Here is a 15,805-nt window from a genome sequence, read left to right on the forward strand (position 1 = left end):
CCCCACCCCGCCCCGGGCGCCTGCTCCCCGCGCCCCCGGGCCCCGCACGCCGCAGCCGCGTCCCTGGGGTGCTGGCGGCCGAGAGGACGGCGCGTGCGGGGCGGGGTTGACGGCGTGTCCCCGTTCCGTCCCCGCTCTCTCCCGGCGTCGTCCTCCCGCCCGCGTCCGGGCAGCTGTGATGCTGCGGGCGCGAGAGGCGGCGCAGTTCCTGCGGCCCCGGCAGCGACGCGCCTACCAGGTCTTCGAGGAGGCCAAGCAGGGCCACCTGGAGAGGGAATGCATTGAGGAGCTGTGCAGCCAGGAGGAGGCCCGGGAGGTGTTCGAGAACGACCCCGAGACGGTGAGCGCGCGCAGTCCCGCTGCTGGGGTCTGGGAACATCCTCCTTGCGCGCTGCTGGGGAGCCTCGCGGGGACGCCCCTTCCCCGCTGCGCAGACAGCCTTGGTGTTAGGGGTGCCGGGGCTGCAGTCAGGTCTCCCAGTCAGGAGTGCTGGAGGGGGGGCGGGGGGCCCTGGGTCCCACCGTCAAGGCTCCTGCACACCTTTTGGGCCCCATCTCTCCTGGTGACCCCAGGTGCTCCCACAGCTGTAAGCAGGTGCGTGAATGGGTCCTCTTGAGACCCCATTACCTTGGTCAGCAGGCCTCTGAAGGCAGCCGCCTTCAGGGAAATGTGCAAGAGGCAACACCTCCTCAGTGTTTAAGATGTAAGAGGAATACAGTGGGTAAAAGCCTAAAGGGCTTCCTGCCACCCCCCCTTAGATGGACCGGAAGTGAGGCGTGGGCTGCCCGCAGCCCCTAGATCTTCACCAAGGGGTATGGACTGTGTGCCTGAAAGAGGAAATGAAAGACGTGGCCTCTGGGATCGCTTGCCACAGCAGGTCCCGAAAGCCAAAACGGAAATAGGACCAGGACTTCTGTGGGAGGGGTGGGCAGGAGGGCTGGGGTCAGGGGTCCCCCCGCCAGGGTGCCCTGTGGAGGCCTCCTTCAGCAAGGTGCTCTTTACAAGCAGCTGGTGACTTTGGGAGCCTGGCTGTGCTGGCTCAGGACGTGACTATTAATAACGTCCTTGGGGGGTGTGGGGCGGCAGGCAGCCAACAGCAGGGAACAGCCCGTGTGGACTCAGCATCTGTGCAGGAGCTCTGCCCTCCCCGGGAGGGGACCCACGGGACCCTGCGTGTGTATCAGTCCTGGGGCAGATGCCCTTGGAGAGTGCCAGTGTGCAAATCGGATGGGCTTTATACCATGAGGTCAGGGTGACTCCACAGACGTTTTTGGTTCTACCGGAATGTTTCTTCTAAAGAATTCTGGGATAAAATAAACACTGTGTGCAATAAATGGATAGCTCTGTGGGGCCCACAGAGGCTTTGTCTTCCCTGGTATTTCTCACCATTTGACCTGACAACCCTTTCCAGGCCGTTGTGAAGCGAGCTTTGAGGAGATGGCCGGCCCCCAGCAATTCTTGTGCGAGTTGCTGCCGTGGGGTGGGCCTGAGAAGGTTGTTTTCTCCAGGGCCGTTGCTTTCCACGTCAATAGCAGCACCAGTTCCATCTTCCTGTAAGGGCAGCACTGCTGGTCTTTTCTGGCCTGTTTTCCGGTTTCTTTAATGACGAACCTGGTGGCCCAATGAGTCATCCCCTGCAGAGGATTTCTGAAGGCCTAGCAACAGGGCCATGTGCCTGGCCAGCAGGTCCCTGCCCGGTTGCAGGACTGTGTGACAGGTGCAGCGGGGCTCCCCAGCCCCCAGACCTTGTACAGAGACCCTGGGAGGGGGCTCACAGTTGAGAAGAATTGAAGCTACTGTCCACCCCCGGGGCCACTCCCGGCTGTGCTTGCCCAGAACGACAGGGCCTGACCTGGCTTTTCCTTGCTGCCTGGACACACTGTGTGTTAGCCACAGTATCCTTCTTCCCAGAGCATTAATCCCCTCGCTGATTTTAATTGCTTTTATGTTTTAATCGTAACTTTATTTATAAACGTCTGACACAAAGGCAAGAGAAGGAAAAGTGTGTTTGCTCAGGACCCATGATTTTTTTTTTTCAACGTTTATTTATTTTTTTTGGGACAGAGAGAGACAGAGCATGAACGGGGGAGGGGCAGAGAGAGAGGGAGACACAGAATTGGAAACAGGCTCCAGGCTCTGAGCCATCAGCCCACAGCCTGACGCGGGGCTCGAACTCATGGAGCGCAAGATCGTGACCTGGCTGAAGTCGGACGCTTAACCGACTGCGCCACCCAAGCCCCAGGACCCATGATTTTAACTCAGCCAGTGCTCTCTGGGCGCATTCCTGCAAGGGAGGTCATGGCCGCCCCAGCCTCCAGGGATCCTCGTCCCTACAGCAGAAACTTGTGAACTTCTTTCATAGGAAAGCAGTCCGTGGTTTTCCAGGATCCTGTCCTCCTCGCCACTCCCTGGCGGCAATAGTAACTACATCCTTCTCTTCATTTGCCAGTTTCCCAGGTTATACCAGCTACTTCGGGGTCGTCCCTCAAGGTCAGCTGGGTTGCAAACCCTTCACCTGAACCTGTACCTTGCATCTTGTGTAGACCGTAGTGAAGACTGTTTGGCCTTTGGCTTGTGGCATGCTGGGAGGAGCCAGGCTAGGGTTAGGAGTCACCCTCACCACCATGGGGGCACTCTGGAAGGGGCCACCCTGTCCTCAGGGTCGGGCTCAGTGGAAGGCATACACAGCCACCTGGTCCTGCTCTGGCCTGCTGGCAGAGAGGGCACCACTGCCCTCCGGTTCTGATCCTGCGGTTCTGGGGGCGCACTAGTGAGCGAGCCCCAAGGAGAGCGTGCGGGAGCTGGGCCCTGCCCCCCAGGTTGGGTGGGCTTGAGCACCTGGAGGGCCAGCTCTGGGCTGCAGATGTACTTTCTGGTGTTTGGAGGCTTGTGCTGGAGTGCTGACTGCTAGCTGGGTGGGCTGTTCCTGCCTGATCCGGATTGTTCCTGACTAGGCTGTCTTTCTCTTGGGAAGGGAAGTGACCTTCACAGCAGGTAGCTGCTAGCACAATGGTTCCTTCCTGATTCCAGCCTTATCACACACCTGTGCTGGAAAGGAAGGGGGCCTGGGGTGGGGGGGCTTCCTGACATCCTGTTCACCCTCCTGCTTCCCTCCTGGGAGCAGACAGTCCTCCCCCTCACTCCTCAGGCCCCTGGGGAGTGTCCCAGGCTCCCCATTGTTGCCAGGGCTAACGTTCCTCTGCAGGGCTCAGGGACAGTTGATTCCCTCCCTATCTGTTTCCTCTCACATGCTACGCTCCCCGCTGGCTCGCCCTCTCCTTGCTTGTCCTCAGTATCGCTTTCCATTCACAAGACCCCTTCTGTGCTGGGATTCTCCTAAGCTCACCGCTGGCCAGCCCAGCAGAGTCGACTTCTACTTAAATCCTTTAAGGCTGGCGGGTTCCAGACGCCCGAGGCCGTCTCAGTAATCGGCCTTCGCTTCCGGAAAGGGTTCTGGACAAAAGACTTAGCCAGCCCCACCCTACCTGCCTCCCAGCTCCTGGGAGCCCTCCCCTCTTGGGAACCCGCTCTTGGCAGCCACAACCTGGTGCTAGGAAAGAAACTCCAGGCCCTGGCCTTGACCCAGCACTTCGTTAAATTCGAGGGCAGACAGTATTCGCAGCACGGCCAGCAGCGCACCTGGAAGGCTTCACGTCACAGGTGCATGACCGCCGGCCAGTGCTTGAGCTCACGTGTCCCCCTTGTCCGTCTCTCTCCATGTCTCCCCCTCCCACCTCCTCCATGTCTCTTGGATGTGGGGGAGCCCGGTGGTGCTGGTGGAGGGTTTTATGGGTACAGTCAGCTTCAAAGCCCTGCAGTGCTGCTGGCCTCCAAGGACACTGTCTTCCTGAGATCCCTGTTTCTTTCAGGACAGCTTGGGGACAGGTACCCCTACAGAGATGAAAGTCTTACCTTCCAGCCTAAGGCCTAAGGGCTCTCACGAAGACCCCAGTAGGAGGGTGGGAGGGAGGAAGAGGGCACCTGGTCACCACTCCCCCCAACCCCTGCCACGACTTGCCTCTGCAATGCGGGTGCCCTGGCTGGGGAGGTGACATACCGGCTGTGACCTCCAGGACAGCCACCGGCTGCCCACCTGCCCCCACCACCACCCCACCGCTGCCTTGCAGGTGGCCTGCATACGCTGCCCCACACACACACTGCCCATCTCCTTTCTTGGGGTTCTCAAGGGAAGCAGCTCTTGTGGACCGTGGCCTCCCCTCCTGGACCCTCTCCTTCTTGGGCTTTCGCCCCTAGGGGCCACAGGGAAGCTGGTCACGGGCTGGATTCGCCGTTGTGGGGCTGGTTCTGCTCTGTCTTGAGGTGGCTGCTGCTGAGCTGAAAGGCCTGGGGCAGGGGTGCCGCTGAGGCAGGACTGGCCCTACTTGGCTGTCCCACACTGGGTTCTCTCCTGGGCGTCTGCAGGCACTTCAGCTGTGCTGTTCAGCCTCTACAGACCAGGCCCAGTGGATGACACTTGGTCCTTGCCAGTGGGCCCAACGTCTGCCGAAAGCCAATTAAAGACGTTTTGGAAAACGCTGTAGAAGCAAAACAGCCTTCTAAGACTCTGATGCTTATGGCCTGTTGCTTGAGATTCCAAGTAGCTGGGGCCAGGATTTTCCAGACACTTCCCGGGTCATCCCTGTGTTCCAGTCATGCTGACAGGTGACCCACTGTCTTCACACTCCATGCCCCTCTTCCCTGGGGTGGGTGGGTTGGCACTGGGAGCTGTTTCTGTGATGCAGCATCTGTTGAGGCTCAGGGGTTAGTGTCTGACGTCGGGAATGTTCTGTGCCTCTGCAGTGCTGGTCCGGGGGCCCCACTGTGAGCCGTGTTCTTGTGAACTTGGACCTTGATGGGGTGCAGTTCATTGGAAGTTTTATAATAACTTTTCAAGAGGACTTGAAGTTCCAGAACAATATCCGGCCTGCTCCCAGTGATCGCACGATGACAGATGTGTTGTTCAAATGAGATAGTTTGAACCCCATACTATCATACTTGTTTCCTCAGACTTCTTTTGTCAGATTTGAGAATTGTTTCTTTCTGGTATCAGTGCCCATGGTACTACACAGTTTTCCACATCTATCCCCCAAACCTGCTACATAGACCTGGTTTGCGCAGGGCTTTTCTTGAAACACTGCTCTCCATGAAAATCACACAGCTGGAATCAGCCAGCCCCTGGGGGCAGGCCTCTGCTTCCACCCGGGGGCCACTGAGGCTGTGCTGGGGCATCCTCCAGGACTGGCATGACGTGGCTGCAGGTGCAACCGCCTGGGTGACTGGTTTGGACACATGCCTCTATAGTACGATGCTTCAGATTGAAACGGAAGATCCTGTTGGCAGGTTGCTATTGGCAGTTGCCAGGGGCCGGGAGTAGGAGAGGGTGCTTCCCACCTGCCCTGTCTCGTAGCAGACCAGCCATTTGTGATGGAAGAGTCACCTTGGGCCGGCCCCGAATGATTGCTGAGGCTGCATTCCTCAGATGCAGGTTCTGGGTTGTCCCATGCACACCCCAGGCTTACCCCGTGCCAGATACGCATGGAACATCTCACGTGCACCTCACATGCACGCCATGATGTAGCATGTCTGGAGGGGCATCAAAATGCATTTAAAATTCCTTTCCCTAAGCCAGAAACAGACAAGAACATTGCAGTAGTGTTCGTCACAAGGTCATAGGACGTGGTGGCCCTTATTCCAGATGCTTGTGAACTGAGGCCCAGGAATCTATGTGGGGACTTGCCCAAGTTCACTCTTCACTGGGAGGACACAGATGGAAACTCAGGTCCCAGCCTCCAAGGTCAGCATGTTAACTCTGAAGTGATTGACCTTCTGAGGCGAGAAGTGTCTACACAGCCTGTACGTGGTGACGCGCACATGGGCACTGATTCATCCTAAAGCTGGTTATGAAAAGGGCCCAGAGAACCCAGCTTTCCAGCTGGCTCTCACCACTCACCGGGACTCGGCTGGCTCAGCCCCTGTGCTTATCTCGCTGGTATGTGCTGGGCGCCAGGGGCTAGTTCTGGGGGCGTGGGGGTGCGTGCGGCTGCAGGAATCCCGCTGCACAGATCCACAGAGCTGCAGTCCCCAGCTTTTATCTGTGCACCTGCGTGTTGTCCCCACAGGAATTTTTAACAACACACGTGCACATTAGCGTCTCAGGAAGGAGGGGAGCGCTGTGGCCTTGGGGGTGTTTCTGGGGCCTGCTCCCCTCCTTGCAGGGCTGACCTGGAGGCCCTGTGGGCCTGGCAGGGGTAGGTAGGGGGTGTCCGTGTTTCCTTTGGTCTCATGGAGTGCTTAAACAGACCCCTGGTTTGGAGAATCTTAGAGGAGATGAACTTGGGAAGACGACAGAGGGATTTTGTGTGAACCACGCTTAGAGAAACATGCACAGACTGAGTGATGCTGGCCTGGGGGACTGAGAACCTGTCAGGGTCCCTGCAGGCTGAGGGGCCAAAGCTTGCCCGTCGATAGCTGGGAATCTCTCCGGGAGCCATCGTAAAAACCGTGAGACCGTTGTTGTGACTTCCTCCAGCTACCGCAAAGCAGAAGCCTCCATAATGACGATTCAAGTTGATGTGACTTGGACAGTATTTCCCTTAGAAGTCAAGTTTACTAACAAGACAACATTAAGGTTAAAGGATTAGTCAGTGTTGTGGACCGCTTCTCAGGAAGACACCTTGTATTTGTATCACGTAAATAAGCAGTTATTGTGACGCTTGAGTCTCAGCCCACTTTGTCAAATAGCGTAAGGAGTTTTGGAAACAAAATTTCGGGCAGTTATTTATTAAAGGAAGTAAGAAATTCTTAATTTCCTGTTTGAAAAGTAACGACCATTTGTTATGCTGCGATGTGTGCCTCCTATTATGTCGTGTGAACTAGATGAAAGTGCTGGGTACTCCACGCCAAAAAGACTTACGCACTGCTGATGCTGATGTGTTTGCAAAGCAGTTTCCACGTCCATTAACGCGCTGGTGTCTCGGCCCTCCTGGCAGTGAGCCTCCCATTAACCTGCATATGCGTCAGAGGGCAGGAAGAAGGCAACTGCCCTGAAGGTGAGCCGCAGCATCAGGGCCGGAAGCTGTCTAGGTCCCCCTGGCTTACCCTGTCCCTGCAGGGACTGCGCCAGCCTGGGAGGAGCTCAAAGAGTTAAAGTAGTTTGGACATGAAGGCACGTACGAGGTGTCAGTTGCCAAATTCTAGAACCTTCCCAGCTGCATGTGGTCCTGTTCATGAGCTACAAGAGGGCAACTGTGCTCAGTTCACACTGTGAGCCCAGGTGATGTTTCTGTCTTAATAACGTGCATTTTAACCCACTAGGCTTGTGTGGTTTTTGACCATTTTTGGAAGGCAGATTTGCTCTCAGAGCGTCAAGTTTATAGAGAGACCACTAAGAACCCCACCAAGCCTCAGAAGGCCCCTGGGAAGAGGTGCACAGGCTGGGTGCTTGGAGGGCATTTCAGCAGGCTGGGCAGGCTGCTGGGCAAGGACCTCGTCGTGGTCACAGCTTCTGGAGTTCCAACTCCAGAACTGACTGTCCCAAAGTAGGAGAGGGGTGAGTGGCAGGTGGACAGCCCACACGCAACCTTGCCCCACGGGGAGGGTGGGCAACTCCCTGATGCTCTTGACTGTTGCCACATGGGAGACTCTGGAGGCACAGACCCCGTGTGGCAGACCAGGGTTCCGGTGGTCAGCATGGGGCAGAGGCAGGTGGGAGGTTCTGTCTGCAGATGGGACTTGTCGAGGATTTCACCAGCCACCTATTTGCTGTCCTTTCTGGTGCTCCCCTTCTTAGCAAAGGGGCCAGGTGGGTGACGGCACGATTAAGGAGCAGACGTGGAAGAGACCGTCTCACAGAAACATCGTCCTGTGGTTTCAGAGCAAACTGCTAGGCCTCACGTTAGACGCAAGTGGACCGAGCCTGTCGTTGGGTTCAGGCCTTGAAGGTGCTTTGGGCACAGGTTCCTGTGTTTACAAACCTGCAGGGAACAGAAGCATGGGAGAATGCGTCCCAGGGAAGGCCGGGTTTGTTGGAGCATCCAACTCCATTTACATGAGGGTGTGCGGCCAGTGGGCTCTTGGCCAAGACCAGCACACTGATCCTCCCAGAACCAGGTGCTCCCCGTAGGTGGGGTGTGAGCTCCACACGGGGCCACTTCACTCACGGGCAGTCCCTACTAGTAGGAGTGATGACTCAGTTGTTGAATCACACATGCACCATGTCTCATCGCCTCCTCAGAGAGTAGGGTCCTTGGAATGAATGGTGGAAGAAGAGGTTGGCAAATGGCAGTTCATCTAAGGATCTAAGTTCAAAAATGCATTGGCAGTTTGTAAGCTTGAGGAAACGTAGTACTGATATTTCTGAGTTTTGGAAGACACAAGCTGAGAGCACCGATTTAGGTATTTCTCCCAGTGTGCTTAGCTTTGTTATAAATAAAATCAACAACTCAGTGAAAATTGTAGGACTCTACATTTGCCTGTTCATTCATTCATACACCCAGCCATCCATGCATTCTTCCTTTGATCCATCCATCCGTCACCCAGCCAGCCAGCCACCCATCCAACCACCCATCGATTTACTCATTCTTCCATTCATCTATCCATTCATTCACCCATTTAGCAATGGCTCCTGAGGGCCTTCTGAGGCATAGTCAGCACCAGGCCAGGTATCGGGCATATACCTTCCCCTCTGGGATCTTCAGCTCACAGTTTAGTGGCCTGCAGTTTTGCTCACTTCTTTGTATCTTTAGCTGTTTAAGTAAAGCAGAAGCAAACTCCTGAGAAAAATGATTGCCAGGTGACAGACGGCTTCATTTCCAACCTGGGTGGCCTTGGCCTCCTGCTGGCTGGTCTGCCCATTCCCTGCTCCTGACCCCAGCCAGGCCCTCACACGCCTCCTTGTGTGGTCAAAAAGAAAGGGTAAGTTTGTAGGCAACCGATCCCTGGTTCTGAATCTGGCCATCTGAACTGTGGCCTCTGCTCCGTGGATCACTGGGAGGGTGATGCTCATGGGAGTCAGCCCAGTTCCTGAGCCTCAGGCCACAGTTTATGTGTGACCAACTTGTGGTGCAGGTGGGGCCGGCTCTCTGTTCTGTGTCCAGTGCCCTTCATTCACTGAGATTTCCATAGGTCTTCCTCTTTGGTCAGAACGTTGAAGGACAATTAGAAATGTCTCTTTCTCTTGGGAGAGCGCATAGTGGTTTTAGGTGCATCTGTCTTAGCTTTGCTGTTACTCGGGGTTAATCATCTCTGTCCTAGATTGCCAGCCAAATGAGCACCCCTCTCACCCCAAATAAATCAAGCACACAAATTAAGATAAATTGTCACCAGCTTATGGCCCAATGGTTTTGGAAACCACATTCCCATGGGTGTGATTAACTTAAGGGAAGGGCACATGGCTTTTCGGTCAGCGAGGCTCTTCCAGAACAATACAATCGCTGTTAAAACACATGACACATAGCTAGTAATAGGGCTTTGAAAAATATAATACAGCTTTCTGGATAACATATAGAACAGCTTTCCTGTGGCAGTGCCAAGTTTATGACCATACAGAACAGCTTTCTTGTGGCAGGTGCCACATTTATGACCATACAGAATAGCTTTCCTGTGGCAGGTGCCACGTCTATGACAACTGGGAACTCTGCTCACAGATCCTCAGTGTCTTTAGTTCCTTCATAGTCTAATTCTTGGTTTTGTGAGTGGACACATCGTGCATCCTAGGTCTTTTCTTTCAGAGCCAGAGCCCCTCCCTTTGTGACAAAGTCTGTGGCCTTTGCTCTCCCTCTAAACCCGGCAGATGTCCCTGTCTGCTTGCCCTCAGCTCTGGGGGCTTCGTCTGAGTGCGCCTGGCCTCGCTTGCCTTTCCTGTCTGGGAGTGGCCAGTCCATGACTGAAAGCAGCATGGAGAAGTGAAACCAGGCCGTCAGGGCCCTCTGGATGCTGGTGGGGAGGGGTGTCCCCGCCCTGGCTGTGTGGCTCTGCCTGCCAGACCTGGCCTCTGTCACACCTGCCTGAATGTCACCTTCACAACCGTGATCCAAGCTGAAATACAAACTTGCTCTGACCATTACTTTTTTTTAAAGGAGTTAAGAGTCTAAGTCATGTCTTTATCAGAACATGACTTTCTGATGGGTGTCTTAGCAAAGTGTTGTAAACAGCGAGGGAAGGGGACAGGTGAGGTGCCAGACCATGGCGTGAGGCCAGCTAACTGTGGGGGCCCATCACTGCAGATGACACACCAGCTCCTTTCAGTGTGGTTTTGGATCCCAGTGTGCTGTCGGGAGTCCGACCTGGCTTCCTAACCTTGGTTGAACTCCACGACCCGTCATGAGCCTCGGTTTCCTCCTCTCTGATGACGGGGTTAATTGAAAAGACCTTGGAGCGGTTGTGAGGGTCAGATGGAAGGACATACAATCACAGCACCTGTAGTGGGCACCCCTCCTCGGTGGGTGCTGCTGTGTAGCAACCTGGTCCCGTCCAGGGGAGCATCTAGGGCTAAGCCACGCTGTGACTGACCCTCAGTGAGAGATGATGGTGGACGGGTGGGGCCAATGACCCTGGGGACAATTCCAGCTGCTCTCTGCTGCTGGCCAAGACAGGGCAAGTGGTCCTAGTATTTGGCAGACAGCTGGTATGGTGCAGCGCTCTTAGTTCACGGTCACGGACGGAAAGGACCTTTGCTTCCCTTGCACCCTCCACACCTCGCCCAGCACCAGTTCCTTGTACAAACAGTCGGTGCAAGTCAGCGCCTGCGTGTGGATGGCCCCGCGGGGTCTGCATGCTTCTGGGAGGAGCCCGGTGTCAGCGAGGGTCCAGACAATCTTCCTCCCGGCCCTCCGCCTCCTGTGAGACACTGGGTCCCTTAAATGACATCCCCGTTGCCGCTTACAGAAGGTCCAGGCAGACATCATTCTGCAGCGGCCGAGACAGCGGCCTGGGCCGCACCCTCCCTCTTCTTCCTCACGCCATGGTCCTTGAGGCGTAAAGTGGCTTTCTGGGTGGTTCTGCCCTGCTGTCACTGAGCCAGCTGTGGAGAGTTCCCCGCCTTCCTCACGCACCTGCCCCGCCCAGGTGCCTGTCTGTGCCCACTGGGGAGGAAGGCGAGGCCCTCCGCCAGCTGCTGTGGGCACTGTGTGGGGAGTGCAGGCCACGCCAGTAAACTGTCGCCCCTTCTTTTTCTTTTTCCACAGGACTATTTTTACCCAAGATACTTAGGTAAGTTTGCATCGCTGCTTCTGTAGTTGTAGAGGAACAGAGGTGGACATGTCACCTGTCAGCTGGGCCAGCCCGTCCCGCAGGTGCTCCTGGGGAGGTTGCTTTACTCACACGGTGAGCTTGGGACTCTTGGAGCACGCGGTCACAGCGCCTGTGTCTTTCACGGCAGCACGATCCGCGTCAACCGCGATCCAGTGCCGTTATTTGCAAACCGCTTCTCTGTTCTGACTCCGCTAGCTTGCTGTTTGGGAATGTGGCTGATTTAGTGAGTCTCAGACCTGTTGGTCTCGGGGTGTCTGCACTCCTGAAGTTACTGAAGATGCCGAAGAGCTTTTGCTCCGTGGACTATGGTGGTTGGTATTTGCCGTGTTTTTTAACAGAACTGAGCCCAGTAAGAGATGTTTTTGTTTAATTTGAACAAGAGGAATGGACAGGCAGGTGCTCCTGGCTGCCCAGCAGGGGTGTCACCGGGCAGCGTGGCCCCCAGAAAGCTCCCGAGTGTACTTGGGAGAGAAAGTAAGACGCGTGACAGCCAAGTGACCAGGGACCGTCAGAAAGAGGCTCTGGACTTTCCCTGAACTACTCCTTTAATTGATGCTGTTCTAAGATTTTTCTAAGATGTACATCATTATGAGACAGACCTACATCAGGGTCTGTTCCTTCTTAAGTTTGGTGAATTTCCTGTTGGCCTTATGTCCTCTTAGCGGTATTCTCTGGGTCTGTGCCATAGTGGACCCTGAAGAGGTGGGGACCTGCCCACTCCCAGGCTCCCTGTTGGCCTCCGCAGGCCTTGCTCCTAGGTGTCTGGGATTTGTTTCCAGGGGCAGAGGGTGACCAGCTGTCCCGGGAGCTGCCTCCAGGTCACCTGGGCCCCAGTCCTCCTGGGCATGACCAAGCGCCAGGGACCTACTGAAGGTCCAGGAATGGCTCAACACCCGTTCTGCATGAGTTCCAGTGTCTGGTCCCCTCCTCCAGCTCCCGTGTGAACCAACCTGTGAGACAGCTTGGGGAGGGGGACACTCAAATCATGACTTCCACATTCAGGGTCCAACAGGGGTTCTGTTGGAGACCAACTTGAAATAAGGTTCACCTCTCTGACTGTAGCCAGAAAACCCAGTGACTGTTCCTGGTCCTTCATGCCACCAGAGAGGCCGCAGACAGACCTTTGGACACAGTTCAGCCTTTTAGTGGGAGGCCTTTTCTTGCTTGCCAGCGTTAAAATCTCTAATAACAAAAGCTGGAGCACCTAGGGAATGTGAATAATCTCCTCTTCCAGAGGTGGCTCAGAGACGACTCATGAGTTCTGAGGTCTGTCCTGTCGTCTGTCACCTGTGACAAGAATGACTGACCTGCTTTCCATCTGTCTTACAGACTGCGTCAGTAGGCATGGGCCTCCGCACAGCAAGAGCCCAGCTTTCGCCGCCTGCGTTCAGAGTAAGTCCGCCTCCCTGCTGTTCCCCTCAAAGCCCCGCGGGTTTGGGTAACTTCAGGCTCTGCTGTGGTTTTCCAGGGACCTTGACTAGCCCCATTACCTTAAGGAGCTGCAGCCCCGGCCTGAGCTCTGCTCCTTTTCCACTGAACTTGCCCTTTGCAGCAAGTGAGGTTCGTTTTTCTAAATAAGCAAGCAGTGCACGCGGTATAAAATCTAAGCCTTTCCTGGGTGTGAGGAGCGAGCACTTTGCCCCCGGCTGTGCCTCCTGGTCAACCGGTGAGGCTCCAGAGGCCCCGGTTACCAGATCTGAGAATATCCTGGGGCCCGTAAACACATACGCACAGTCTCTTGTTTTGCACAAATGCCAGCTTACCACACGGGCGTGCCAACCTCTCTCTGCCCTGAATGCAGCTCGGCACACATGCACGTTCACGGCAACACCGGCTCGGGTAGGTAGCATTAACTGTGAACTGGGGACTTCTAGGCTACCTCCGGTTTTTGACAAGTACAAATAAAATCTCACATGCATCTGACGGTGTCTGCAGGACAGAATCCCAGGGCGGGACCTACAGCACCAAGCCCAGTGTCATTTCTCATTTCGAGCCTGAATTACGCCAGGAGCGAGCGAGCGCGAGCAGGAGGCCCACCCACTTATCTCTGCCAAGCTGGTGCATTTTTTTTTAGCTTTTTGGTTTCACCCAGTATAAACGATGAAGGGTGACTCCCAGTCTTTGTGTTTATGTTTCTCTCACCGAGTCAAGCTGAGCTTTATGTGTTAGCCGTTCGCACAATTTTCCCTCTGCTTATCATGCATCTTTTGTATTCTTATTAACATCATGTAAGTGATCACTCAGTAACACTGACTTTTCGCTGGCGAGGAACGCTGTAGCCACCTCAGCTGGGACTGACTCTGGGCCTGGCTCAGGTCTGAGCTCCTCACGGCGAGCTGGCTGGTCGACCCTAAGCCCAGGTGTCTGTGTGTTCGCCGCGCGTGCTGGGCAGTTGGGCTCTGGGCGCGCAGCCCCTGCACCTGAGGCCAGGCCTGCCGCCCCCGGGGAGCCCAGGAGGGGAGGACCCAGAGCTGCTCATGGACTGGCTGGCCTGGCTTGTGGTGCTGCTGCATCCAGCCACCCACCCATCCGTGTGCCGGCCAAGGGCCTCACCCCACTCGCCTGGCCTGGGTAACGGGCCCAAGCCCTGGTTCAGGGGAGCAGAAGAAATGATTGATTTAACTCAGGAAGGCGAGGGAAGAGTGGTGAGGCCGCGTGGCCCCTGCTCCCCTCTGACCCCAGGACAGCGGCACAATAGCAGGTGCAGAGCAGACTGGCTTCTGTCATTTTGGGTACAAGTGCCTGTTAACTCAGGGTGGTCAAAATCCATGCCCATGCATCATTGGCAACCTGGAGCAGGCTCCCTTCCTTGGCCCCCTGGGGTCAGCTCATGACCTCGGCCTCCTAGGGGTCAGCCCGTGACCTCAGCCTCCCGGGGGTCAGCCTGTGACCTCAGCCTCCCTGGGGTCAACCCGTGACCTCGGCCTCCCTGGGGTCAGCTTGTGACCTCGGCCTCCTGGGGGTCAGCCTATTTCCTGGGATCAGCCCATGACCTTGGCCTCCTGGAGGTCAACCCGTGACCTCAGCCTCCCTGGGGTCAACCGTGACCTCAGCCTCCCTGGGATCAACCTGTGACCTTGGCCTCCCTAGGGTCAGCCCATGATCTCAGCCTCCCAGGGGTCAGCCCGTGACCTCGGCCTCCCTGGGGTCAGCCCGTGACCTCGGCCTCTCCAAGGGGCATGGTCATTGCAGTTTTAGTTTCATGTCATGTTGGCTTTTTGTTTTTAGCAATTTTTTTATTGTTGTTAATTTGCTAAACCAATTTTTTCTTTTAAATTATGTCTCCAAATTGATGAGATTGCTTTATTTTTTTAATGTTTATTTTTATTTTTGAGAGAGACTGAGCATGAATGGGGGAGGGGCAGAGAAAGAGGGAGACACAGAAGCAGGTTCCAGGCTCTGAGCTGTCAGGACAGAGCCCGACACGGGGCTCAAACCCACAAACCGCAAGATCATGACCTGAGCTGAAGTTGGACGCTTAACTCACTGAGCCACTCTACATCCCCGTAGATGTTTAATTCCTGGGTTTTAGGCCGAGCCCCCCGGCACCCCCATAAGTATTTAATTCCTGGGTTCAGGCTCCCTTTTCTGGAAATCATAAAAAGTTACCTAGTTATCCATGCTTCCTGACACAGCGTGAAGATCATTGTTTCCAGAGAGGTGCACCCTTGTTCCAACAGCATTTATTTAAAGTCATTGAGTCCTGGGCCATGTTGTACCACGTGAGAGATTTTGTGGCCTTAGAGGGACCGGAATTGTTTGAATAGCAAAGATGCGTTCTGAATGGGCTTGAGGCTCTGGGCTCTGGTGGCGGCTGGGGTGAGGAAGGAAGGGGGGCTTCCTGAGCTGGCACCAGGGTCAGATCTCATGCAGTGGCGGCGCTACGCCCCCCCATGCCCAGTCTCTCTGGACTGTGCGCTATGGTCAAATGTGTCGTCCTCCATGGGTGCCTGACTGCACACCGTCTGTGCCTCTAAATTTTCCGAAGTCTGGGGCAACCTGCAAATACAGTGCGTCCTTATTGGGGTGTGTATGAAGGCAGTTGGGGACAAGGACCCAAGGCCTGTCACTCGGGAAGGACACACGCCCTGCCCGCACCTGCACCCCCACCCCCTGCGCCCCCGGAGTGGCTCCTGCAGGCCTCTCCACCCGCAGCACAGTTCGGGCAACTTTAGGCTGTTTTCATGGTTCCTTCCCGACAGCTGTCTCATTTGGTGGCCGTGAGGCAGCAGAGCTGAGTGCTTGACTGTCCATTATTGTCAGAATTGAAGCAATGTCCCCCAAGAGCCCATGTCTCGGTTTGCCCAGGTGCCCGTGTCCAGCCCTGCTGCGCTCCAGGCCTGGGGCTTTCTTCCCGCCGACATCTCCACCTTCCGCCCGCCGTGTCCGAAGGGCCCCTTCCCTTTGGCCACAGTGGGCCCTGCACTGAGTGTGTCATCCAGCTTATAACTCATCTTTACCTTCATTCCGAGATGGAGAGAAAGGCCTCCTGTCGAGGGATCACACGGCTGCTCAGAGCAGCAGGGCCGCGTGGGGGCGAGGGGAACCCCATGTT

The 15,805-nt window shown here is 55.7% G+C and overlaps 1 protein-coding gene and 1 long non-coding RNA gene across 2 annotated transcripts in view; both read left to right on the forward strand.

The window, feature by feature from the left end:
- The first annotated feature begins 133 nt into the window (after nt 1–133).
- Nucleotides 134–15,805, forward strand: part of GAS6 (growth arrest specific 6) — a 33,022-nt gene continuing 17,350 nt past the window's right edge. The window contains exons 1-3 of the mRNA XM_040486993.1: nt 134–340; nt 11,184–11,208; nt 12,580–12,642. Coding sequence (XP_040342927.1) covers nt 179–340; nt 11,184–11,208; nt 12,580–12,642 — 250 coding nt within the window. The 5' untranslated portion in view covers nt 134–178. The remainder of the gene's footprint in view (nt 341–11,183; nt 11,209–12,579; nt 12,643–15,805) is intronic.
- On the forward strand, nt 2,249–7,310 carry LOC121037670 (uncharacterized). The gene is made up of 2 exons (XR_005793903.1): nt 2,249–2,490; nt 4,423–7,310. It is a non-coding gene; the product is annotated as an uncharacterized LOC121037670 (long non-coding RNA).

This window comes from Herpailurus yagouaroundi, unplaced genomic scaffold (assembly GCF_014898765.1).
Source record: "Herpailurus yagouaroundi ecotype Mexico unplaced genomic scaffold, PumYag 164, whole genome shotgun sequence".
Lineage (NCBI taxonomy): Eukaryota > Metazoa > Chordata > Mammalia > Carnivora > Felidae > Herpailurus > Herpailurus yagouaroundi.